This window comes from Hyperoodon ampullatus (assembly GCF_949752795.1).
Source record: "Hyperoodon ampullatus genome assembly, chromosome: 2".
Classification (NCBI taxonomy): domain Eukaryota; kingdom Metazoa; phylum Chordata; class Mammalia; order Artiodactyla; family Ziphiidae; genus Hyperoodon; species Hyperoodon ampullatus.
Window position 1 is genome coordinate 56,576,002 of NC_136915.1, and position 27,337 is coordinate 56,603,338.

Sequence of the window (27,337 nt, forward strand, 5' to 3'; positions counted from 1 at the left end):
TAATTTTTAAAATTTAATCAATGTTATAGAAATAATTTATATATTTATGACAGTAAAAAATTTTTTTCTTACCTTTTTCAGATAAGTATTTTAAACTATGTTTGTGTACATAAATATCCATAATATTGGAGATAAATATTACCTACTAATTTCAGGTACTGTTTAAGGCTATATCTATATAGAAGCCTAATTACAAATCAAACCTAACACATGATAAATGGGTTGTTATAGGTTGAATGAATGAATGTCTGTTCCTAAACGCAGCTTTTTAAGGAAAAGGCTTATTTGTTTATTTTTCATTCTTAGAATCTAACTTATGACCTGTACATTGTTCATTCATTTACTCAACATATTTTATTGAAAATCTAACATGTACTAGACACTCTGCTAGTCATTGAGGCTATAGCATTGAACAGAATATTCACAGTCCTTATCCTTATAGAATTTCAACAAATAGAGAAAACAAGCATTAAACAGTTAATTACAATAAGGTTTAAAGTGATATGGGAGGGGAGACCAGAGTATTGACAATATTCCCTTTACTTTAAAATAAAGACCACTGCTTAATTTTGCCTTGAGGGCCTGTCTAAGCTGGCCTCTCTTGCCTCTCATATGCCTTAGGTGTCACTGTCCCAGTTCTGGTGAACTGCTTTTGGTCCGTGAAGGGCTTTCTTCTCTTCTCCTTAGGTCTTTGCTCCTGCTGTTCTTCTGCCTGGAATACTTCCCACCGCAGCACCACCTTGTTCCCCCAGACTTCACCTAGTTATTTCTCCACAGCCTTCAGATCTCTGTGCAAGAGTTAGTTCCTCAGGGAAACCTTCCTTGAATTTACCAGTCTAAATCAAGTTCCACCACTGTTTGTTCCCATAGCTCCTTGTATTTTTCCTTCATACACTCATTGCCATTTTTAATTGTATGTTTTTATAATTAATTAATGTCTCCCTTCCTCAGGGGACTATAAGATCCATGAGGGCAGATCATATTGTAGCACAGTGCCTGACACATAGAAGTGCTCAATAAATCTTTGTTGAATGATGAAATGAATAAATAAATGATTGAATGATACATCAAAGCCAGAAAGGGGTGAGGGGAGGGGAGGAAGGATGAAAGAAAAGAAGGAAGGGAAATGGAATTAGTTCCATGACTGTATGGTCACATCTTGTGTATTATTGAAAGAATTAATTAGTGTTGCCCATAATTAGAAAGTAGAATATTAAGAAGCTGTTGCTTTTGCTCAGATCAACTCAGGAATTGAAATTTAAAATGAATTACACAACAAGTAGCTCTTCAAAGTTAAACTAACTTAATGTTTTATCATTTTCACAGAGCTCACTTATGGGTAATACTTCTAATTTATTTCTTCAGAATCTTTCTCATGTACCACTGGCACAGCAACAATTAATGAAGTTTGAGAATATTCATACTAATAATGTAAGTATGGAATTATTGTTTTCATTTGAAATGAGTTCATTCCTTTTATGTAATCAGACTGTTGGTCAGATTGTTAATGAATTTTCACATGTGTAGCTTTTTTATTAGGTTATGTCTTGCTGCCGTGAGCAAAAGTCTTTTCTTCTCTTCTTTTGCAGAAACCAGGCTTACTTGGAGAACCCCCAGCTATGGTACTTCAAGCTGCAGTAGGGATAGGGTCACCGCTTCCATTGAAAACAGAGTTGGGCCATCTTGGAGAAGCACATAAAAGTAAATTATGTGTGTTTGCTGAGACGTCAGTAAACAGTCAGATTTGAGATTTAAAGATAGGGTACCTGTATTCTACTTTTATTTACAGGAAGGTCAGATTTGAGTTTTATTCAATCATTTAAAATTTCAAGAGCCCTCTTGGCTTTTCTATTTTTAATATTAGAATACTATTGGTAGTTATTTATTGATGGACTTGCTTCTATGCCAGGATAAGACTTTCTCTGTTGGATATGCTTTAATATTTGATGAAGGTTCACAGCAGCATGAGGCAAAGACATAGATCTATTTGAGACTGACATGCTGCCCACTGGGCTGACAGCACATTACATAGGAATCCATTTAATTTTTGCCTGGATAAGAAACCCTTAGCTTTTATTAAGAAATATCTGGTAATTATAAATTTAAAGTTTGATTGTTTATTTGTATCATTTCTAAAATGTGAGCTCCAAATTAGTAGTAAAAAAAATGTGTATTATGTGCTTCTAAAATATAACAAATTTAAACGGAACAATTATTTCTCTTTTCAGAATAATAGCATGGTAGTATACCAAGATGTCTTATGGGATTTTGAAAGGCACTTTCAATTTGAAGTTTAACTGAAACTTGTTCGAAGTGAGCATGCTGAGGGGAAAAAAAAGAGAAAGTCCACCAGTGATAAAAAAGAAAAAAAACCAAGTCAGTTAAATATGGGTAGCATATTTAGCCTCTTGTACATAAAACCAAGTCAAATGGTCAAATAATCAATTCAGATTATTGGAATTGACTGGACAAAAGTTAAACCAGTACACAGACAGGTATAGAAATTTTTATGGTGTGATAGAGTCTGTCCTAAAAATTAAATATTGTATGCCTAAAAGCTTATACAGATATTTATAATTTGTGTTGGATTAAATAACTAGCCATTTGCTTTAGCACTGCTGCTTTAAGAACACTGAAAATTCAAAGTGTCCAAATAAATATATTGCTAAAAGATAGAACTGAGAATCTATCTCTAAATAGTTAGTACTAAAAATAATTTAAGAAATTTGTTTAGTGAATTTGTAAAATATAACTTTGATTTAATTAAGATAGTTGTCAAAACTAGCTCTTTTCATTTAGTTTTGACCTATAGAGTTTTAAAAAATTGAATGGTTCAGAATTTTCCTATTAAAATTTTATTTCTTCCAGAATTTCTTGTTATTCCCTGTAAATAAAAATGTAAAACTTTAATGTGTTAAACTTTCATTTGGTGCTTAGCTATTCATAAACATTGATTTTTTTTAAACCAGTGGTGTGCTGGTGTTTAAAAACCAGCTCTCTGGGTTAAAAAAAAATCTTGATTTGTAGCATTTGTGGATTTCTGTGTGTAAACAGTCCAACCATGGCTGATTTCAGGTTACCTATGCAAAGACGTTGAACTCAAGAGCTGGGAAAAGATAGCACAGTTGACTCTTAGGAGCTGGTGCAAGCTGGCTGACTAAATATATTGTTGGGTTTAATGTAACTTTATTAACTTTTGAGTGTCAGAGACTTTTTTTAAACTGAAGGCTTAGGTAATTATTCCCTTCAAATATGAAAGCAGGCAAATTACAATGACTGGGCATTAAAAAAAAAGGCACTGATATAACTTAAGTGCCAAAAAGTATATAAATTTTGCTCTCACCTTCTAAAATGTACAATTAAAACTTGGAACTAAAAAATATAATATCCTTGAGATTATCCTGGAAGTTGTTGAAAATAGGAAAAGCATGATTACTATTAGAGGTTTTTGTTTTTCCATACAGGAGGCTGCTAATTTATAACCTTTAACCTCACCTTTTGTATTTTAACTGTTCTCTATTAGGTTAAAAAATAGGTTTCTGCACATTTTGCCCATAACTTGACAAAATCAAAAGGACTATTGTGAATAAGCCTCATCTAACCAAAAACTTTTTGCATTTGTGGTTCACTACAGCATCTAATTTGATTCCAACTCAAACAACTATAACAGCTGGCATGGGCATGTTACCATTCCTTCCAAATCAGCACATTGCTGGACAAGCTGGGCCAGGGCACGGGAACACTCAGGAGAAACAGCCAGCCTTGGTGGGGATGGCAGAAGGAAATTTCTCAGGGTCACAGGCTTATCTTCAGAGCTTTCCAAACCTTACTGCTGGAGGCTTGCTCACGGGACATCATAAACAACAACAAAGTCAGCCAAAAGGCCTGGAGATAAGTTCAGGGGTAAGAAAACTGTGTGTGTGTGTGTGTGAGTGTGTACATGCTTGCATACACATACATATAAATGCACACATTTATATACATGAAGTATATATGTGTATACTACATTATGTATATACTACAAAGAAATATATATATATATTCCTTTTAAACTATATCTTAAATGAAATTATTCTAATTCGAGAGTAATCTAATTTTTGGTTATTTTACAGGTGGTATAATTTATGAAGTATCAAGTAATCTTAACTATTTTTGAATTTCAAAGGAAGTTGATAATATACTTGAAGTATATAAATATGGATTATAAACTAGATAATTCCTATAATATGTCAATGACATGAAGGCTTTTTCATACTGTACATTTACTTCTCAAAAGAGAAGAAAATATTGGACTCTAAAAAAAAAACAAAACCTGTCATTATAAACAAACAAAAATCCATCCTTTGATAAGTTATGCCAAATGATGTTTGGGATTCTGCTTAATTACTTGCCAGTTTGTCTGTAAATAAAATAATTTAATTTTTATAAAATGTTTTTAAAATCTGTTATTATAAAATATTTAAATATGAATTCTTTATTCCTATAAACATTTGCTTTTCTAAAAACTTTTGAGATATGCATAGTTTTCAAATATAAAGGAATGTAAATTCAAAATTTTGTAGTTTGGAAAAGTGTAGTAGTACCATTAATACTTATCCAATTATATAATGATATTTATAAGGATTTCTTAGTAAATAATAATGCTGTTCTTTAAAATATACTAATTTTTTCTAAAATGTATATTCTCTAGCTAATTAAGTATTATTTTAATATTTAAAGGTAGAATAAATTCTATTTTATCTGAAAAATTTCAAAGCCAGTTATTAATCTCTGGTCTGTTCAAAAGAATCTAATCTTGGTTTTAATTCTTGGTTTTTACCCAAAATTTTATTGGTTTATAAACCACTGATATTTGTAAATGTTATAATTGGTAGGTAGAATAAAGTACATTTAATTTTTTTTACTTATACCCTAGAATACCCTTTGGATTAGAAGTGGCATGTGAGGAAACAATTCTTGTAGTTGGCTATATTCAAATGTCAAAATAATAATATTGACTTTGTAAGAGGTTTTGGTGTCACCTAGTCATGGCAGGAGGTATGGATAGAATGCCTATAATTGTACATTGAGGAAGCTAAGGTGGTTCTTCATAGAATGAATTTTAAAAATTTATCTGCAGGATTAATTGCTTAAGTTATTGAGGGAAGTCAAATAAAACTCATATATGAATAGTCTGTATCTTTTTGCACAGACATTTTAATTCATTGAAAGCACTAGGGTCTTTAGAAAAACTGGACTTGAGGTGATTCACATAATGGGCAAATGAGAGTGTATCTGGAAGAAGACAGGTGAAGTGGGGCAGGGCCTGGAAAACAAGTCCCGTGAAGAAGAATTGAAGGGAATAGATACATGGAACTTGGCAAGGGTTGACCAGCTGACATTTAATTTGACATTAAAAAAAAAAATTTACAGACCAGTCTAATCACATGGTATTTTATGTTTCTCTAGTGGGCAGAATTAGTCCGATAAGTATGACATACAATAAAGCATATTTAGGCTTAATATAACAAAGAACAGTTGAAGTTTTCAAACAAAGAAAAAGTTTGACACTTTCACAAAGATGTGAATGTCATATCACTCAAAATGATTATGCAGACCCCAGGTGAACATCTGTACAGATTGTTGTAGAAGTGATTCTTCTTTCCTGACAATAGGGGCTTGGACCAGGTAACCTCAAAGTATGTTTTCCAAGTATGTAGCAGAATTTTGGACTTTGTTAAACAGTTGGTTAAACTCGGCTGTAAATTTTTAGACCTGCATCTTTAATATTATGTTGACCAGTGATTCTTTTTTTTTTTTTTTTTTTTTTTTTTTTTTTTTTTGCGGTACGTGGGCCTCTTACTGTTGTGGCCTCTCCCATTGAGGAGCACAGGCTCCGGACGCGCAGGCTCAGCAGCCATGGCGCACGGGCCTAGCCGCTCTGCGGCATGTGGGATCTTCCTAGACCGGGGCACGAACCCGTGTCCCCTGCATCGGCAGGCGGACTCTCAACCACTACGCCACCAGGGAAGCCCCTGACCAGTGATTCTTGATTCTGTCTTTTTGTCAGAATCACCACTGGAGTTTAAAAAAAAAAAAAAAGATGGAGAGGGTTGGATTCCAACTTCCTCAGCTCTGAGAATCTGATTCAGAGAGATAGGGGTGAGATGTGAATTTTAAGTGTACAACTCAGTGGCATTAAGTACATTCACATTGTTTTGCAACTATCACTACTATCCATCTCCAGAACTTTTTCATCATCCCATATTGCAGCTCTGTACCCATTCAGCAACTCTCCATTTTCCCTTCTCCCCAGCCTCCAGTAAACACTGTTTACTTTCTGTCCTAGAATTTGACTATTCTAGGTACCCAAAGTAAGTGGAATGATACAATTTTTGTCCTTTGTGTCTGACTTATTTCCATCACCATAGTGTCTTCAAGGGTCATCAACGTTACAGCATGTATTGGAATTTCCTTTTTTTAAAGGCTGAATAATATTCTATTGTATTTATAGACTACATTACAAGATTTTTTAAATTTATTTATTTTTGGCTGTGTTGGGTCTTTGTTGCTGCCCACAGGCTTTCTCTAGTTGCGGCGAGTGGTGCCTACTCTTCGTTGCGGTGTGCGGTCTTCTCATTGCAGTGGCTTCTCTTGTTGCAGGGCATGGGCTCTAGATGCAAGGGCTTCAGTAGTTGTGGCTCACGGGCTCTAGAGCGCAGGCTCAATAGTTGTGGCACACTGGCTTAGTTGCTCTGCGGCATGTGGGATCTTCCCAGACCGGGGCTCAAAACCTGCATTGGCAGGTGGATTCTTAACCACTGTGCCACCAGGGAAGTCCCTAGACTACATTTTCTTTCTCCATTTGTCCATTGATGGACATTTGGGTTGTTTCCGTTTTGGGCTCTTGTGGAAAATGCTGCTATATACAAATATCTGTTAGAGTCCCTGTTTTCAGTTCTTTGGGGTATTTACCCAGAGGTGGAATAGGTGAATCACATGGTACATCTATATCTTATTTTTTGAGGAACTGCCGTTCTATTTTCCACAGCAACTGTACCATTTTTCATTTCCACCAGCAAAGCACGAGGGTTCCAATTTCTCCACATCCTCACCAACATCATGTCTCATTGTGGTTTTGGATTTGCATTTCCCCAATGATTAGTGATGTTAAGGACCTCTTCATATGCCTATTGGCCACCTGTATGTCTTCTTTGCAAAAATGTCTATTCCGATTCTTTGCTATTTTTTAATTGGGTTATTTGTTTTCTTTGCTATTGAGTCATATGAGTTCCTAAATATATTTTGGATATTAACCCCTTCTCAGATATATGGTTTGCAAATATGTTCTCCCATTCCATAAGTTGCCTTTTAATTTTGTTGATTGTTTCCTTTGCTGTAGAAAAGCTCTTTAGTTTAGCTTTTTAGCACTTGCTTATTTTTGCTTTTGTTGTCTATGCTTTTGCTGTCATATCCAAAAAAATGATTGCTAAGACCAATGTCAAGTAGCTTTTCCCCTATATTTTCTTCTAGTTTTATGGTTTCAGGTCTTATATTTAAGTCTTTAATCCAATTTGAGTAAATATTTGTGTGTGGTGTAAGATCAGGATCCAGTCTCATTTTTTTCCATATGGACATACAGTTTTCCCAACACCCATTTATTAAAGAGAGTGTCCTTTACCCATTGTGTATTCTTGGCACCCTTTTCAAATATTAGTTGACCACATATATATGGCTTTATTTTAGGGCTCTATTCTTTTCATAGGTCAGGGTGTCTGTTTTTATGCAAGTACCATACTGTTTTGATGACTATGGCTTTGTAATATAGTTTGGAACCAGGAAGTGTGATGCCTCCACTTTGAACTTTTTCTCAAGATTGCTTTAGCTATTCAGGATCTTTTGTGGTTCCACATAAATTTTAGGATTGTTCATTCTATTTCTGTGAAAAGTGCCATTGAAATCTTGATAGGGATTGCATTGAATCTGTAGATCACTTTGGTCAGTGTGGACATTTTAACAATATTAATTCTTCTAATCCATGAACCCAGGATATCTTTCCAGTTATTTGTGTAATTTTTGATTTCTTTTATCAGTGTCATATAGTTTTCAGTATACAGTTCTGTCACCTCACTGGCTAAATTTATTCCTAATGGCTAAATTTATTCCTAAGTATTTTAGTCTTTTTGGTAGTATTATAACTGGGATTGTTTTCTTAATTTCTTTTCAAATAGTTCATTGTTAGTATATAGAAATGCAACAGATGCAAACAGAGATGGTTCAATTTCTTCCTTTTTGATTTAGATGCCTTTTATTTCTTTTTTCATGCCAAATTGCTCTAGCTAGGACTTCCAATACTGTGTTGAATAAAAGTGGTGAGAGTGGGCATCCTTGTCCTTTTCCTGATCTTAGAGGAAAAGCTATGATGTTAGCTGTGGGCATGTCCTTTATATATGGCTTTTATTATGTTGAGGTATATAGATTTCCTCTATGCCCAGTTTGTTGAGAGTTTTGATCATGAAATGATGTTGAATTTTGTCCAAGGTGTTTTTTGCATCTATTGAGACAGTCATATGGTTTTTATCCTTTATTCTGTTAATGTGGTGTATCACATTTATTGATTGGCCTGTGTTGAACCATCCTTGCATCCCAGGGATAAATCCCACTTGATCACAGAGTACAGTCCTTTTAATGTGTTGTCAAGTTCAGGTTGCCAGTATTTCATTTAGGGCTGCTAGTATTGTGTTAAGGATTTTTGAACCTGTGTTCATCAGGGATATTGGCCTGTAGTTTTCTTTTCTTGTAATGTTTTTGTCTGGCTTTGGTATGAGGGCAGTGCTGACCTCATAAAATAGGTTAGGAGGTATTCCTTCATCTTCAGTTTTTGGGAAGAATTTCAGAAGGATTGGTGTTAATTCTTCTTTAAATGTTTGGTAGAATTCAGCAGTGAAACCACCTGGTCCCAGGCTTTTCATTGTTGTCAGGTATTTGATTACTCCTTACTCATTATTGGTCTGTTCATATTTTCTATTTCTTCTTGATTCAGTCTTGGTAGGTTGTATGTTTCTAGCAATTTATCCATTTTTTCATAGGTTACCCAATTTTTTAGCATATATTTGCTGATAATAATCACTTATGATTCTTTGTATTTCTGTGGTATCTGTAGTTGTAATGTCTCCTCTTCCATTTATAACTGCAGTTGACCCTTAAACAACAAAGGGGTTAGGGGCACTGACCTGCTGAGCAGTGAAAAATCCATGTACTGATATCTCTGCCTCCAAAACAAAGGCATTGATAAATGACTCTCTCAAGGACAGGAAGCTGAAACAGTTTGGATAGAATCAGGACCCTTTTTGATTACATGGATTGTGATCACTAATTGAACACAAACTTTTCCCCACAATTAGTTAATTCAAAGATGTAAAAAGAAAATACATGTACTATGTTTATTTTTAAAAATCCACATATAAGTGGACCTGCACAATTCAAACTCTTGTTGTTCAGGGGTCAGTTGTATTTACTTGAGTCTTTTCTCTTTTTCTCTTGGTTATTGTAGCTAAATTTGTCTATTTTGTTTATCCTTTCAAAACACCTAACACTTAATTTCATTGATCTGTGTTTATAGTGCTATTTCATTTATTTCTGCTCTAATCTTTATTATTTCCTTTCTTCTGCTAATTTGGGGCTTGGTTTGTTCTTCTTTTGCTAGTAACTTGAGGTGTAAAGTTAGATTGTTTCTTTGAGATCTTTCTTTTTTCTTCATGTAGACATTTATTGCTATAAACTTCCCTTTTAAGCTGCTTTTTCTGCAGCCCATAAGTTTTGGTATGTTGTGTTTCCATTTTCATTTGTCTCAAGATACTTTCTGATGTCTCTTTTGATTTCTTCTTTGACTTCTTTGTTGTTCAAGAGTGTGTTATTTAATTTCTACATATCTGTGAATTTTCCAATTTTCCTCTTAGTATTGATTCCTGGTTTCATACCAGTATAGTCAGAACAATCCTTGATATGATTTCAGTACTCTTAAAATTTGTTAAGACTTGTTTTGTGGCCCTACATATGATCTTCTTTTTTTTTTTTCTTTGCTTCTGTTTTTGATGTCATCTCCAAGAAATGATTGCCAAATCCAGTGTTATGAATCTTTTCACCTAAGCTTTTCTTTTAAGACTTTTATAGTTTTAGCTCTTACAATTAAGACTTTGATCCATTTTGAGTTCATTTTTGTATGTGGTGTTAGGTAAGGATCCACTTCATTCTTTTACGTGGATATCCAGAATTCCCATCATTTTTTGTTGAAAAGACTGCCTATCCCCATTGTACAGTTTTGACACACTGAAAATTATTTAACTATATATGCAATAATTTGTTTCTGGGCTCTCTATCCTATTCTGTTGGTCTTTATGTTTGTCTTTATGCCAGTACCATACTGTTGAGACTACTGTAGCTGTGTAGTAAGCTTGAAAATTAGAAAGTATGAGCCTTCCATTATTGTTCATCTTTTTCAATATTGTTTTGACTGTTTGGGGTTCCTTGATATTTCATATCAATTTTAGGATGGAGTTTTCTATTTCTGCCCAAAAAAGTTAGAATTTTGCTAGGGATTATATTGAATCTGTAGATCACTTTGGTTAGTATTGACATTTAACAATAATAAATCTTCCAATACATGAACATGGGATGTCTTTTCATTTATTTATATCTTTAGTTTCTTTCAGCAATGTTTTGAAGGTTTAAGTGTACAAATATTTCTCCTCCTTGGTTCAGTTAATTCCTAATTACTTTATTCTTTTTGATGCTATTGTAAGTGGAAATTTTAAAAAAATTTCCTTTTGGATTGTTCATTATTAGTGTATAGAAACACAACTGATTTTTGCATGTTGATTTTATGTCCTACGACTTTGCTAAATTATTTTATTAGTTCTAACATTTTGTGCATGTGTGTGTATGTAATCTTTAGGATTTTCATGTCATCTGCAAAGAGAACTAATTTTACTTCCTCCTTTTCAGTTTGAAAGCTTTTTATTTTTCTTTTTCCTGCCTAATTGCTCTGGCTAGAACTTCCAGTACTATACTGAACAGATGTTGTGAAAGCAGGTATATTTGTCTTTTTCTTGATCTTAGAAGAAGATCATCATTGAGTATAATGTTGGCTTTTTGTTATGTTAGGGTAGTTTCCTTCTATTAATTGTTTGTTGAAAGTGTTTAACATGAAAGTGTGTTGAATTTTGTCAAATGCTTTTTTTGCATTAATTGAGATGATCATGCATTTCTTCCTTCAATCTGTTAGTGGATTATATTACATTGAATGAGTTTTGTATGTTGAATCATTCTTGCATTCTAGGAAGAAATCCCACTTGGTTATGGTGTATAATCCTTTTAATAATGTGCCAAATTTGGTTTGCTAGTATTTTGTTGATGATTTTTGCATCAATATTCATAAGGGATATTGTTTTGTAGTTTTCTTGTAGTGTCTTTCTGGCTTTGGTACCAGTGAAATACTGGTCTCATAGAATGAGTTAGGAGGCGTTCTCTCTTTTAATTTTGTGGAAGAGTTTGAGAAGGGTTGATGTTAATTCCTTGTAGAACTTGGTAGAATTCTCCAGTGAAGCCATTTGGTCCATGGATTTTTCTTTGTTGAGCGACTCTGTATTTATTTATTTATTTATTTATTTTGAGTTTTTAAAGTGATTCTCATGCATAGCTAGAGCTGAGAATCCCTGCTATGGATATAATCTGATTACTTTAGCAATTTGAGTACTTAGAAACAAAATCAGAAACTTCTTTGCTGGCTACCTTTCCTTTCCTCAATCACTGGATTTTCTCTAGGGTTCTGTCCCTTCTCATGCTATCTGCTTTCCTTTGGCATATATCTAATGGTTTTAGCTCCCATTTGTAACCTTATGGTTCCATCTTAGACTTCTCTTGAACTATCTTATCTACTAGACTGAATTTCTTAAGGATAGTACCCCTGTCTTACTCATTTTAGTATTACCAATGCTTACCACAATGCCTAGAGCATAGTAAGTATTCAGTATACACGTATGAATGAATGAATACATCTTCATCTGCGATTTACATATCACAAGCAAATGTGGACTTTTGGGGGGCTTATGAAGATGTACAAGACAGCTTCCTCTGTCTAAATACAATAGTATTGGCCAGATAAGGAACAAATGTAAGGAGATTTGGCTCTCAAATATAGAAAGAAGCTCTTGAGATTATGCTCTCTTCATTCTGTTCAGGGAACAAAATAAAAATTAATTTAAAAGAAAACATAGCTACTAGCATTAACCAACCTGAATTGTGTCTTGTTTTAAAATCTTTACCATCCTAGAGTGAAAAGTAAAAATTCTGGCAGAATAATATGAAATATACTGAAGAATCAGCCCATGATTTTGTCTCCTTATTTTTCTGTTAAAGAAATACTAGAACCCTTACACCTAGTTATATAAAAATATACTGATATCGGGACTTCCCTGGTGGTGCAGTGCTTAAGAATCCGCCTGCCAGTGCAAGAGACATGGGTTCGAGCCCTGGTCCAGGAAGATCCCACATGCTGCGGAGCAACTAAGCCAGTGTGCCACAACTACTGAGCCTGCACTCTAGAGCCCGCGAGACGCAACTACTGAAGCCTGTGAGCCTTAGAGCCCGTTCTCTGCAACTAGAGAAGCCACTGCAGTGAGAAGCCCGTGCACCACAACGAAGAGTAGCCCCGGCTCACCACAACTAGAGAAAGCCTGCGTGCAGCAACGAAGACCCAATGCAGCAAAAAATAAATAAATAAATAAGTTTATTTTAAATATATATATACTGATATCATATATTTTCAATAAATATGAATTTCTAGGGTTATCATCTAAATGTTGAATTGGATTTTATTAAATCCATTCATTTTATTTGGTATTATTTTTAATACCAGAGCTAAATAAGCTTTGCCTTTGTCATATGCCTGTGGCCAAATATTAAGTAACTATCTTAATAAGTAAACGTTGATGATAGTATTTCTGAAAATAAGGTATGGGATTTGTTTCTTCTCATGAACATGAATTCTCTCCTGGTTCAAATGAGAAGGTTGTACAAGACGGCCTTTAGTTCTCTTTCAGTTTTAAAGTTCTGTGGTTCTAGAATAGCTTTTTAAAACTAATTGGAAAAATAGTAGCGGGTGAAATGTGATCATTTTAATCAGTATCCAGAAATATTTCACTAATTTATAGCTTCAAACATTAGGTTTCACAAATTTTTATCATACTAGGCCAGATTTATTGAAGAACAAGTATTTCTCTACTCTTCCTGCATTTTTATTTTCTTATACCTCTTATTAAGCACCCACTCTCTTGTTTTTGATAAATAGGCGGCCTCTAAGAATCAGACTTCACTCTTGGGAGAACCACCGAAAGAAATTCGGCTCAGTAAAAATCCATACTTGAACTTAGCAAGTGTGTTGCCCAGTGTGTGCTTATCATGTAAGTAAGAGCTCAGTATTAGTATTTTGGAGTTTTTTTTATTATTATTATTATTTTAATTTATTTATTTAATTTATTTTTGGCTGCATCGGGTCTTCTGTTGCTGCGCAGGGGGCTTTCTCTAGTCGCGGCAAGCGGGGGCTACTATTCGCTGTGGTGCGTGGGCTTCTCATTGTGGTGGCTTCTCTTGTTGCGGAGCACGGGCTCCAGGCGCATGGGCTTCCATAGTTTTAGGTAGCTCGCTGGCTCAATAGTTGTGGCTCGTGGGCTCTAGAGTCAGTAGTTGTGGCGCACGGGCTTAGTTGCTCCGCGGCATGTGGGATCTTCCCGGACCAGGGCTCGAACCTGTGTCCCCTGCATTGGCAGGCAGATTCTTAACCACTGCGCCACCAGGGAAGCCCAGTATTTTGGAGTTTTATTGAATACTTTTCATAATGAGTTTTACTTTAATTTTTAACTTAATGGAAGCAAATAATGCTTATTAACCAATTAAACCCCATGTTATGACCCTAGTCCATAAATTGAAAGAATAACTAAATAAAAGCTTTTAAAATGCATTCTACTTTATTTAAGGAAAACATCTTTTATAATATGTTATTAAGCATATAATCAATTTATTGAATTTTATGGAATCATGATTGAAAATAATTGGATTAAGGAATTATTTGACAATACTATAATTCTTTACAATATATATAGAATCATATTTCTAAAATATGAAGTTTAAACCTCTGTGGAATCTAATATAGCCGGAGTATTTGCCAAATACCCCCCAATATGTTAGTTACTAATAATCGGCAGAAGTGGAATTCTCATTTACTCTTTTAGAGGCCCTCCTCAGGCCTTCAATTAGTAAATTAAAACTGTTAATTCAAATATAGTTTTAAGAGAAAATCACAAATGTGGTGTGCTCTAGGCACTAAGATATTCATTACAACATTGGTTTTCAATAGTGAAACATTGGAAAGTGCCTTAATGGTCATCAATAGGGGAATGGTTAAATGGTTTGTCATAAAATGGAATATATAATTGAGGGAGTGCTACGTGTACTAATATGAAATGATCTCTAAAGCAAATGGTTAAGTGGAAGAAGCAAATGTGTGCATAGAATGATTCCATTTATGTTTATTTAAAGCTATGTATTCTTATATGCATGTGTTTGAATGTGTAAATGCATAAAGTAAATCTGAGAAAATTAATTCTAAACTTTTACCTCTGGGAAAAAGAATAGAATTGAATGAAAAGAGGTGAAAGATAAATTTTGTTTTTAGTATACATTCTTTGTATTTTATGAAGTATCCTTTTGAACCAAAATATTAATTTGTAATTAATTAATTAATTTGTAATTAAAAATTAAAAAAATTTTTAAAGCCAGAAAAAAATTTAATGTGCTTCTGGTATGCCTACTGTATTTTTATCTGATCTAAAAACTGATGGTTACAACTATTGCATTAATAAGAACGGTTAATTTACATTTCATATGCCTTATTTCAAGAGATTAGACATATACTTTTTAAATGTTTCCATCAAGATCATTTACCCATAGGGCAGGCTTCCATTTTCATTGTTTTAAACAAGTGAGACAATATCATATACTATATATTTTTCCCTCAGGAATAATAAATGTAGATATTTACTGGCAAACTAAAATTTGTGTTCTATTTGAGAATATGCTGAATTAACAGGTTTTGCACTCTGTAATTTATAATAAAACCAGCCAACTGAAATATATGTATTGATTTTGCCTTAAGCCCCTGCAAGTAAAATCACTCTACAGAAGACTGGAATTGCAAGCAACATTCTGGATGCAATCTCTCAGGGAAGTGAATCACAACACACATTGGAGAAGTGCATTGCTTATTCTCAACCTTTTGGTGATTATGCACAGGTACATGATTCTCAGGTTTTGATGATATATAGAAAAATTGCTTCAACTGTATACTGAGTTCACTGGATATGAAAATGTGATTCTTGTAATATCATAAGGAATTAAAATTGCACTGATCTATACAATATTTCTTGCCATTTGGAATTTTAGGACATGTTCAGAAGATTGCTAAGTATGATTTTGCCTAGATATTTACATTGCATTGTTTACACCAGTGGTGAGCAAATGACAGAGCAAATCCAGCCCACAACCTGTTTTGTAAATAAAGTTTTACTAGGATACCGCCACATCCATTTATTTGCACGTTGTCTGTGGTGCATTGTACTACAACGGCGGAGTTGAGTAGTTACAACAGGTACTGTGTGGCCCACAGGATCGGATATTTACTCTCTGGCTCTTTACAGAAAAACTCTGCTGATATCTGGTTTACAGCAGTGTAGACCTGACTAAGAAGTCCAAGGAAATGCCTCTGTTCTTCCCCACCGCTTGTGTATGTAGAGACATGATCATAACTAGCACTATTAGGCTAACTCTTAAAATAACCAGTCAATCAATAACATTAAAAGTATTGAGCTTCCCTGGTGGCGCAGTGGTTGAGAGTCCGCCTGCCGATGCAGGGGAAACGGGTTCGTGCCCCGGTCTGGGAACATGCCGCGGAGCGGCTGGGCCCGTGAGCCATGGCCTCTGAGCCTGCGAGTCCGGAGCCTGTGCTCCGCAATGGGAGAGGCCCCAACAGTGAGAGGCCCGCGTACCGCAAAAAAAAAAAAGTATTACATTCAAAAGACACACTTTGTCATTACTTAAATATGTCCATTTCGCTTTGGCCTTTTCTCCTTCAGCTTATTCTTAGTGGCTTAAGCTAAGAGTGTATATCATGTTAGTAGTATATGATTATGTAATCATGAGAGTCTTATAATTAACAATTCTGATTCTTTCTTATTTCTCAGAGCAGTCACCTTCTCAGCTCTTTCCTGTCTGGGGGAGCAATACCTCCACTTTGCTTTTCTTAGAGCAGCTGTGTTGGCTTCAGCTGTCTCTAATAAACTTAGAAAAGAAAACCTATGCAAATTCACTTAGAACAATTGATGCCTGATTATGCTTTTATCATGGGATACTAGAAACACAGGTCAAATGGATTCTGTAGAAATGGTAAAGCTGGATATAATGAAGTCTCATATATAACTGTGGGAAAGATGGAGAAATATGAATTGGAAGATGATGCAATTAGATAGCAACATACCTATATTTAAGGAACAGTAATCATGAATTGATGCAATTTGGAAGGCATTCTCTTCTATGTTTCATAAAACTCCATCATTTTTCCCTTATTTGTTAACATTTTAAGTAATGACTTAGATGAGAACATTAATTATAGGCTGATTATATTTACAAGTGACAAAAGGCAAAGAAATTATTAGAGATGTGTAAAATCATTTATGAATAATTTATAGTTGTGAAAATTAGAAACAACCTAAATTTCCAAAAATCTATAAGACTGAATAAACAAATTATGTCATATTTTTATCAGGAAATATAATGCAGATATTAAAAATCATGTAAAACAATGTGTAAACACATCGTAAATTTTCATAATCTATTTTTAATCTTAAAAATTTATAAAATATAGTCATGTGCAATTCTAATTTTTTGGGGTTTTTTTTTACAAGGAACAAAATTTACTTTCAAAAACAAGAGGAAGCACAATAAAATTTTAAAAACAGTTAAATGTGTGATTTAAGCTTTAAAAGTTATTTTTATACTTTTTCATTTTTGAAATTTGTGTTGCTTTTCTCACTAGCAGTTTTCCTTGTTAGATTACTGTGTTTTATTATATACTTATATCCATAGAAAGACCTTTCCCATTTACTCATGGAGAAATTCTGTGATAAAGATGCCTTTGCATTGCCAGCCTTCCTCCTGCCTCTGCACTTGCTTAACCAGAGAAATTGTGGAGGTGTGCATCCTCCCTTGATTCATTGTCTCCTTGGACATTCCCTGCTGTTTCCTCATGCTTGTTCATAAAGTGAGATTTGTTTTCTCTCCTTGTGTTCTTTCATCCTTATAACCTAAACTTAATTAAATGTTACCAATTGAATAACTAGTAAAAGTTGGTCATGCTTTAGGAATTCCTTCTATTTCCACTGTTAGAATGCAGGAAAAGGTCTAAGGAAAAGAAACCAAGGTTTGTTTTCGACATTTACTATATGCTTTGTAATATAAACATTTGATCTTTTTAACAATCTTGTGATATCTAAATGACCACTTCCATAATACAAGTGGAAAAGCATAAATGGGTAAATAATCTTTCAAGTTTACGCAGTTAGTAAAGGATTTCTCTGATTCCAAAATCCACGTTATTTTCATTATACCATGGAGAAATTTCTTCAGGCACGAAAGTAGTGTCTTATAGAAACTGGTTGTTTGCTTTGTACTAGCAACTGTGCATGAGGATTAGGAGAGTTGGCTATGTCAAAATATAGATGGATATAATACTCTCTATTTCCAATAAAACTATCACATTTAAACATCCTAATTGGCATTCTAGTATTGGTGAAGCTACTTGTATCAGATTATCCCTCCTGCAGGTAACGGTTATTAAAATTGTATCAAATATGAAACAAAAACATTTGAAGGCCCTGAAGAATGACCAAAAGCAGGCAGAAACTGAAGGGGAGCCAGTCTTTGAAAGAGGGAAACTGCATTGGATGAGATTTATGTTTCTGTGGCTTTTTGCCTAACACAATCCCACCCCACTGCCAGCCTATGCAGAAAGATGCAGTCTTACCAGCTGATGGAGTCAGAGGAGAGTTCAGGACTGTTAGCAAGGCTGGAAAGTAAGGGGGAAATCTCAGAAAAGTCTCTGTGTAAACTCAGCCCAAATACACTTGACTGACTTTTGAGCTTTGTGTGAGGGAGACTCCAGGGGACCTGGTGGCAAACAACAGATGGAAGGCTAAAGAACCATGAAGAGATTCAATTCCTTTCCAGCACAGAGGAGGTAGTTTGGAGTTTGAGTTCATAAAAGTTGACTCCTTCTCAGCAAAGATCAACAACCTTCAGAGGAAGGTTATACAACCCATAGTATCTATGAATATATCATCCACAATGTTCAGTCAACAAAAATAACTAGAAAGTTGAAAAAACAAGAAAATGTGACCCACAATTAAGGGGATAAGCAATTAATAGAAACTGACCCCCCAAGATGAACCAGATGTTGGTATTAGTAGACAAAGACTTAAAACAACTATTTTAAACAACTATTATAAACAGGACTTAAAGGAAATAAAGTAAAAATGAACAGATGGGGAATTTCAGGAAGAAATATAAACTTAAAAAAGAATAGAAACTCTAGAACTAAAAAGTACAGTATCCACCAAAAAAATACACTGGATGGGGTTAGTAGAAGTTTGGAGAAAGCAGGAAAAAATGTTCAGTTAATATAAAGACAAATCAAAAGAAATAATTCAGTCTGAAGAACAGAGAGAAAGAGGTTGAAAACCAATAAACAGATCCTCAGGGACCTACGGGACAATATAAAGCAGTCTAAAATAAGTGTAATTGAGTCCCAGAAAGAGAGGAGAAAGATAATTGGGCATAAAATATTTGAAAAAATAATGATTAAACATTCCCCATGTTTGCTTTAAAAACCTTACAGATTTAACAGAGAGAACTCCCCTGCAAAGCAGGATAAATAAAAACAAAATATTATGTTGTCACACCAGTTAATTTGCTGAAAAACAAAGTTATAAAGAAATTATCTTAAAAGCCATCAGATAAAAATAATGCATCTTATCTCAAGCCAGTTTCTCAACTTTGGCACTGTTGACATTCTGGGCTGGATAATTCTTTGTGTCAGTGGGGCTGTACTCTACACTGTAGGATGTTTAGCAGCATCTTTGTCCTCCACGCACTAGGTTGCCCCTCACTGAGTATAATTGTGATTAAACAACTGGTAACTATGTGGGTAAATAAAAAAGACTATATATTTTCTCTTTTCTTAATTTATTTATTAAAGTTAATTAAAAACAAAATTGTAACATTGCATGGTGCGGCTTGTAATTTGTGTAGATATAACACATTTGACAACAGTAGTACAAAGGACAGTATGAGGTGAATGAAATTGTTTGTGGGGTAATTACATTTTACCTGAAGTAGAAAAATATTAACTCTTGAGTAGACTGTGATAAGTTATGGAATGTATATTGTAATCCATAGAGCAACCATTAAAAAATTCAAAAATTATAGCTAAAATGTCAACAGTTTAATTACAATGGAAATCTAAGAACATTTGATTAAACCAAAAAAAAAAAAGTCAGGAAAGGAAAAACAGTAATTAGGATGAATAGAACGCAAATAGATAAGTGGTAAACCTTGACTGAATGATAATGATAGTTAAGTGAAAATTGACTACATCCTCCAATTAAAACAAAGAGATTGTCAGAACAGGCAAGAATGTACACTTCTACCACTTCTATTCAACAACATAAACTTGGAGGTTTTAGTCAATGAAACAAGGTTTAAAAAAAGGTATGAAATAGGAAAGGAAAAGTAAAAATGTCTCTTTGCATATGACATGCCTGTTTACATGAAAAATCCTTAAGAATCTAAAAAGCAACCACTAAATATAATAAGTAAACTTTGCAAGGTCACAAGATAGAAGGGCAATATACAAAAATGAATTGTATTTCTGCGTACTAGCAGCAACAGTTAGAAAATAAAGTTGAAAAAAATTTCCATTTATAGTAGCACCAAACATGAAATACATAGTAATAAATTAAGAGAAGATTTGTAAAAACTCTACAATGATAACTATAAAACAATGCTGAGAGAAATTAAAGAAGATGCCTATGAATGGAGTGCTATACCATGCTCATGAATTGGAAGACTTAGTATTGGTATGATGTCAGTTCTTCTCCTCAAATTGATCTATAGATTCAGTGCAATCTCAACCAATTTCTCAGAAGCCTTTTTCTAAAATAGAAATTGAAAAGCTGATTTTTAAAATTTATATTGAAATGCAGCGGAATTACTCTACCCAAAACAATCTTTACATAGAAGAACAAAATTGGAGGACTTCTTCTACATGACTTCAAGATTTATTATAAAGTCATAGTAATCAAGACAGTGTGGTGTTGGCATAATGATAGGCAAATGGATCAGTAGAATAAAATAGACCCATACTTAAATGGTAAGTTGATTTTGGACACAAATTTCAAAACAGTCCAATAGGTAAAAAATACAAATATTGTTAGAACAACTGATTATCATTATTGGAAAACATGAACCCTGATTCTTGCCTCACACTCTAAATTTAATTTGCAATGTTTCAGAGGCCTATATGGAAAATCCAAGCCATAGATAACATCAACCAAAATGGCATAATAAGAACCTTCAAACAGTGTCTCCTCCATAAAGGCATCAATAATGCAGGCAGGAATAATCAGAATAAACTTTTACAGAACTCTGGATATTAGCTAAAGGCATGAAGCAACCAGGGGAGTACTTAGTCAAGAAAAATGTCTGAATATTGGTAAAAACAGCTAGCTTTATGGTCTTTTAGCCAATCCAATTCCTGTTTTCCTGTCTCTTTCCAACAGCCCATGATCATAGTAAAAAACCAGGAAGCTGGTATCCACCAGAGTGGGCAAGAAAGGGTTGGAGCTCCACAAAACCTCTTTCCCAGAGAACTATTATTTGACCTCTCTTCTGGTTCCCAGGAAGGACCCCACTTGCAAGGCTATTTTCATTTGACCTGACTCAGAGCTTGCCCTCAGGGGAGTTTGTTGAAAACATTTAGAGGAAATTGTTTAACTTTGTAGCTGCCTGAGGTGCTAGATAATATTTGGGGCAAAAAATAGGCTAACCAAAAAGTGTTAAAGGAAACGTTGGGGTATTAGATATCCACAGGGCCTTTGAAAATCTGTGACATATCCTGGGAATCTTACAAGGCCATGCACACATGTAGGATTGTGCACATGCTCGGGAAGAACCCAAGAAGGCCCTAAACTGTCACTTGCAGAAGTGAAGGCTAAGGCAGAGTTGTCAGCTGCCTGGCTGAGTGTTGTTGAAGGCTTGGCCCAACACACCCATGGCAAAGTCTTGGAGTCTTATTCGTTCCAGGTGTTAAGTGAATCATTAGGTGACCACTAAGCTAATGGAGTAGTCTTCAGTTACCACTCACAACAAAGGATACACCCTTTACATAATTACTTCAGAAAAGTCACTAAACAACCAGCAATAACAAATTTTGAAGGGGGAGTACAAACTGATTTCCAGAGTTGTCACCTTATATCATTTTTCAACAAAAAATCATGAGACATGCAAAGAAATAAGAAAGTACGGCTCATAAACAGTGGGAAGAGCAACCAATAGAAACTGTTTCTAAGGAAACCCAAACATTGGACTTATTAGACAAAGATTTAAATCACCTATTGTAAATATGTTCAAAGAATGGAAGAAAACCACATCTAAAGAACTAAAAGAAAGTGTGAGAACAGTGTCTCACCAAATAGAAAATATCAATATGGCAACAGGACTTATAAAAAAGGACCAAATAGAAGTTCTGGATTTGAAAAGTATAATAATTGAAATGAAAAATTCACTAGGGCAGAGTAACAGATTTGAATAGGCAGAAGAAATAACCAACAGATTTGGAAGATAGGTCAATTGAGATTATCCAGTCTGAAGAATAGAAAGAATGAAGAAAAGTGAACCATAACAAGTGTTGAGGAGAATGGAGAGAAATCAGTACCCTCATACATTGCTAGGGGTGAGGGGAGTGTGAAACGGTGCAGCTGCTTTGGAAAACACTTTGGCAGTTCCTCAAAATGTTAAGCACAGAGTTACCATATGACCTAGGGCATAAACCTTAGAGAACGGACATATATGTCTACATATAAACCAGTACTGTACATGAATCTTCATAACAGCGTATTTATAACAGCCAAAAAGAGAAACAACCCAAATGTCCATCAGTTGGTGAATGAATAAACAAAGTGTGGTATATCCGTACAATGGAGTATTACTCATCCATAAAAGGAATGGAGTACTGATCTTTGTCACAACATGGATGAGCCTTGAAAGCATTATGCTGCATGAATTAAGCCAGATACAAAAGGTCACATATGATGCCATTTATATGAAACATCCAGAATAGGCAAATCCTTAGAGAAAGTAAACAGATACTGGTTACTATAGGGGCCAGGAGAAGTGGGAGTTGGGGGGTTTCTTCTGGAGTGATAAAAATACTCTGGAATTAGATCGTGGTGATGGTTGCACAGCCCTATGAACATCAACAAATATTGAACTCTAATTTTAAAACAAGCCTTAACTGTACTAAATAGAGGATAGCATTGCCAGTCGTTGTTTTAGAGATCTTAAAATTATCTAATGATAAACAAGCGAGTTAAATCAATTATTCCAGATCTAGTTCTTTTTTTTATTAGCCACACTGCCCAGCTGTGGGATCTTAGTTCCCTGACCAGGGATGGAACCCATGCCCCCTGCAGTGGAAGCACAGAGCCCTAACCACTGAACTGCCAGGGAAGTCCTCAGATCTAGTTCTAGTTAGAAGCCAGTTTCAAATGGGCTCCTCCTCCCGTTTCTCTGGTTGATTATAGTAATTAGTGAGAATTGCCATTGAGCTGCAGTTATTTTCTTGACAACTGCATTTCTCAAATGTTTGAACTGTTATTGGGAAAAGTTAAATCAGAAATAGAGGTAGCTCTTTAAAATTTGGTTGTGCACACTCTTCACAGTGATAATAGCATATATAATCCTGTTAGTTTGAAAGTACAAGTGGAGTTTGAAAAGTCAGGTTCTGAGGTAGAGATAAATAGGTACATCTAAATAGGTCATACAGTTGGAAGAAGCATCTAAATGGGTCATCTAAATAGGTCATACAGTTGGAAGAAGCCCACCTTAAGGGAGAAGCCTTTAAACCAATTTATGAAATATTTATTAAACACCTAAATCTAACATCCAACTATAACCTATGAAAAACAAGACATTCCTCCCTATTAATAATGTAGGTAAAATAGGTAAAATTTCTCTTAAGTAACTTTTGTTTGACATAGACATTAGTTCTAATAACATAAAGAATAATGTGAGAACTATTTTAGCTATTTCATATCTTTTTAAGTCGTGGTTTTGGGTTTTCATTTGACACTTGCCGTTAATGGGTAGTTGGTATGCCCTGCATTACGGATGGCACTGTCTACTTGCGTGTTGTACTCTTCTGTTGCCCTTGGTTACAGGGATCTTTCCTGCCAGGAAGCTGACTACCTGTTCCAGGGAATCAACCACAAAATGTATGATGAGATGGTATGATGAGGGAAGAGGAAACAAAAACAAAAAAATGAACAAAAAGGCCTGGCAGTGCTTTGTGCTTTCATATAGCGCCTGATGCTGCCACCTAATGGGCAAATAATGCAGAGAGACTTGCCAAAAAGAGTTTTGTGTGGTCTGTGATAGATCAGAATCTTGTGACAAGCACTAGCTATATGAAATATTTTTTGAAACCCAAACTACTTTAACCAGTAACTGTGGAACCACAGATTATATTAGCTCTAGACAGTAACTTGGGAAGTACATTAAAAAATGATTTTTGCTAAAAACTAGAATTAAGGAAAGCAAATTGTTGAAATGTATTTAAAGTTACCATCATTACTTTAAAATCTTTGTTTAGAAACCAAATCAGTGTTTTCAAATCAGTCTTTTAAGTGTTTGAAAAAATCTACAAAAGAATAGTATACAGTATGAATAAATCTGAAGAGAGTTTTGAATTGCTATTCTGACATGTTTAATGTTTCAAGGGATTTTAATGTTTTGAATTTTTAAAAATTATTAAACATACTTAAATCTAAGATATATAATTTGTACAACTTGATATACTCAAAATGGTTAGGTGATGATCAGATTTTACTTTTTTAAAATGTAGTACAATACCTTTTGGAGGATCAGTCTTTAAATTGAAAGTTAAGACTTAAAATTACTCATATGAAGAAAGGCAAGTAGCTGAGAGGCAAAAATTAACATGAAAATTGAAAACATCTATGCATATATATAAAAGAAAGACATTTTATTGTTAGTTTTATTATTAATGTCACAAAATGAAGCATGTTGGTTTTAAAACATTTTTTTAACAACTGGGGAAAAAAAGGAAAATTGTATTCTTTAAATAAAATTTTAGAAATGAACTGTGTTTAATGCAGAAAAGATAGTCGAATTAATTCTTATTTCTTTAGGTATGAAGTCTAAAAGCTAGATTTGAAACTATAAGAAGGGATATTAGGGGTTTGATTCAGATTTTAGATGAACTAGTGCAGTTGGTCATTTCAGGTTTTCCATCCCATCTAACTGCACTCGAGACAAAACTTAGAAAAGATAAAGTGGGACTAAAGGTGAAGGTGGCACTGAGGGGTCCTATATAGAGGCAGAATTTTCTGAAAACCAATTTGATTTTGTATTTAGGAAGTTACATGCCAAGTGGTGACATTTCTTTAAGAGGAGCATTAATGGTGAAGGAATATCTTTAATTAGCACTGGTAGTAGATGAGCCTAATCAAATTCACAATCAACATTAAATATCCCAAAGGAATCTCCCTGAGGAATATTCAAGATTCCATTTTCTCAAATTCTTATGAGCACTTTTAAAATAAGCCTTCAATTCAGTTATTGAAGTGAGCTTAAAAATTGAGCTTAAGATACATTTTAAGTATTAATCTTTGGCCATCACATGGAAATAAAAGTTAGTCTACATTTACATGAAGATAAAAAGATGTGCTTTAATAAAAGGAAGAAAATGGCATTTCTTTTTTAATCCAAAAATAAAATAGCAGGTGCATAGTTACAGAATGGGTTTCATAGTAAATATGTGCAAATTTTGGATTTTGAAAAATAAGGCAGGGCCTCCCTGGTGGTGCAGTGGTTAAGAATCTGCCTACCAATGCAGGGGACACACGTTCGAGCCCGGGTCCGGGAAGATCCCACATGCTGCGAAGCAGCTAAGCCCGTGCGCCATAACTGCTGAGCCTGTGCTCTAGAGCCTGCGAGCCACAACTACTGAGCCTGCGAGCCACAGCTACTGAAGCCCGTGCACCTGGAGCCCATGCTCTGCAACAAGAGGAGCCACCTCAATGAGAAGCCTGCGCACCGCAACGAAGAGTAGCCGCCCCCCCACCGCAACCAGAGAAAAAGCCCACACGCAGCACCGAAGACCCAACGCAGCCAAAAATAAATAAATTTATTTTAAAAAATTAAAAAGAAAAATAAGGCAGATTAGAATAATGACAAGAATACTAAAGTGAGAAAAATTGGGTTGGATTCATAGCCCTACTATTGCATAGCCTGTGATTTTAGCCAAGTCACATAAGTTTTCTGAACTTTTGTTTTCTCATCTCTTCAATGGAGGTAATAATTCCTTCCCTGTCTACTGCACAGGTCAATGATACAGTGTAGGACATCATCAAATTACATGTTATCAATTCTTACCTCTCCAAATGTACTGTGGTTTGGCTCTTTGGTTGATCTGATTTCTACCTGAATACTAGACATGCAAAACTAGGGTATTACAGCTTCTCTCAGTGTCTTTCCTTTCTTTATTCTCTTAAAAGCATAAGTTCCCGTTGAAATTGTTCTTTTCAGATTTTCAAAGTATACCACTCTGTTCTTTCTCATCTGTAAATTCCTCGTAAATTTTAAACAATATTTTGAATCACATATATATAATCTGTGTGTTTGCCCACATGCATATATCTAGCAGCATGGACAAGTTCAGTGGACTCCTGGAGAGACCTTCTAATGCCTGTCTCCTTTGTTGCCACATTTTTTATGAAGCTGCTTACTAATGTACAAATTCCAAGATCAAACATATCATTCCCTGTTTATAATTAATCAGGCATTCCAGCCTGGCATTCCAGCCCCTCCACGATTGAGGCCAGCTTGCCTTTCCAACCTCATTTGCCACTGTTCTCTTCCGTGGACCAGCCACGGTGTCCCATCACAGGCCCATGATTTCCTGCCATCTGCCTTTGTCAGGCATTTACTTTCTCCTAAAAGGGTCATTCCATGTCTCCTCCTGTCCATATCTGACCTCACCTCCAAATCTTAACTCAGGTGCCATGTCATCCATGAAACCTTTTCCTATATCTCTCAAACCTTCCACTCCCATTTTCCCCTCTCTGAAAGAGCTTTAGCACTTCACCTTTATTTCTCTTTTATATGGTGGCATTCTCCTTTAGAATGCTATCTTGTGCTTTTCTTACTTCCCCTCCTAGGATGTGAGAACTTGGAGAGCACAGTCCAAGTTTCATTCATCTAGGTAACCCCATAGCAGAGCCCAGTGCCCTCAGTAGTTAGTCTATGAAAGAATAGATATTTATATCCTGCAAATATGAAATAGAAGGAAAAGTACTTGCTTGCTTTATACCTTTCCCACTTCTGTGGTTTTATTTTCTCCTTTTTGACGTTTCTTTGATACCAATTTATCTCTCCCAGAGCACTGAACTTTGTTTCAAAAATCTTAACAACAAAAATCTTAATCAACTATCATCACTTCCCATTTAATCCAACAGTCCTTGCACTAAAAGATATCTTTGATAGAGTGTATTAGAAGAATTATCTTTCTCCCAGTATCATGTGGGCTACAATGATATTCATTTTCATTTCCTTTTCTTTTTAATTAATTAATTTTATTTATTTATTTTTGTCTGCGTTGGGTCTTCATTGCTGCTCCCAGGCTGCGGCAAGCAAGGGCTACTCTTCACTGCGGTGTGCGGGCTTCTCATTGCGGTGGCTTCTCTTTGTTGCGGAGCACGGACTCCAAGTGTGCAGGCTTCAGTAGTTGTGGCATGCGGGCTCAGTAGCTGTGGCTCGTGGGCTCTAGAGCGCAGGCTCAGTAGTTTTGGTGAACGGGCTTAGTTGCTCCGCGGCATGTGGGATCTTCCCGGACTAGGGCTCGAACCGGTGTCCCCGGCATTGGCAGGTGGATTCTTAACCACTGTGCCACCAG

At 35.0% G+C, this 27,337-nt stretch overlaps 1 protein-coding gene across 3 annotated transcripts in view; it reads left to right on the forward strand.

Annotated features, from left to right (window-relative positions):
• The window catches only part of RAVER2 (ribonucleoprotein, PTB binding 2), a gene marked incomplete at both ends in the record, with an annotated part of 107,779 nt that overhangs the window by 61,843 nt on the left and 18,599 nt on the right, over nucleotides 1-27,337 (forward strand). The window contains 5 exons of one of the 3 annotated variants that reach the window (XM_079698572.1): nucleotides 1,327-1,431; nucleotides 1,590-1,701; nucleotides 3,635-3,903; nucleotides 13,328-13,439; nucleotides 15,191-15,327. In XM_079698572.1, coding sequence (XP_079554698.1) covers nucleotides 1,327-1,431; nucleotides 1,590-1,701; nucleotides 3,635-3,903; nucleotides 13,328-13,439; nucleotides 15,191-15,327 — 735 coding nt within the window. The remainder of the gene's footprint in view (nucleotides 1-1,326; nucleotides 1,432-1,589; nucleotides 1,702-3,634; nucleotides 3,904-13,327; nucleotides 13,440-15,190; nucleotides 15,328-27,337) is intronic. The other 2 variants (XM_079698573.1, XM_079698574.1) reach the window with 2 other exon arrangements.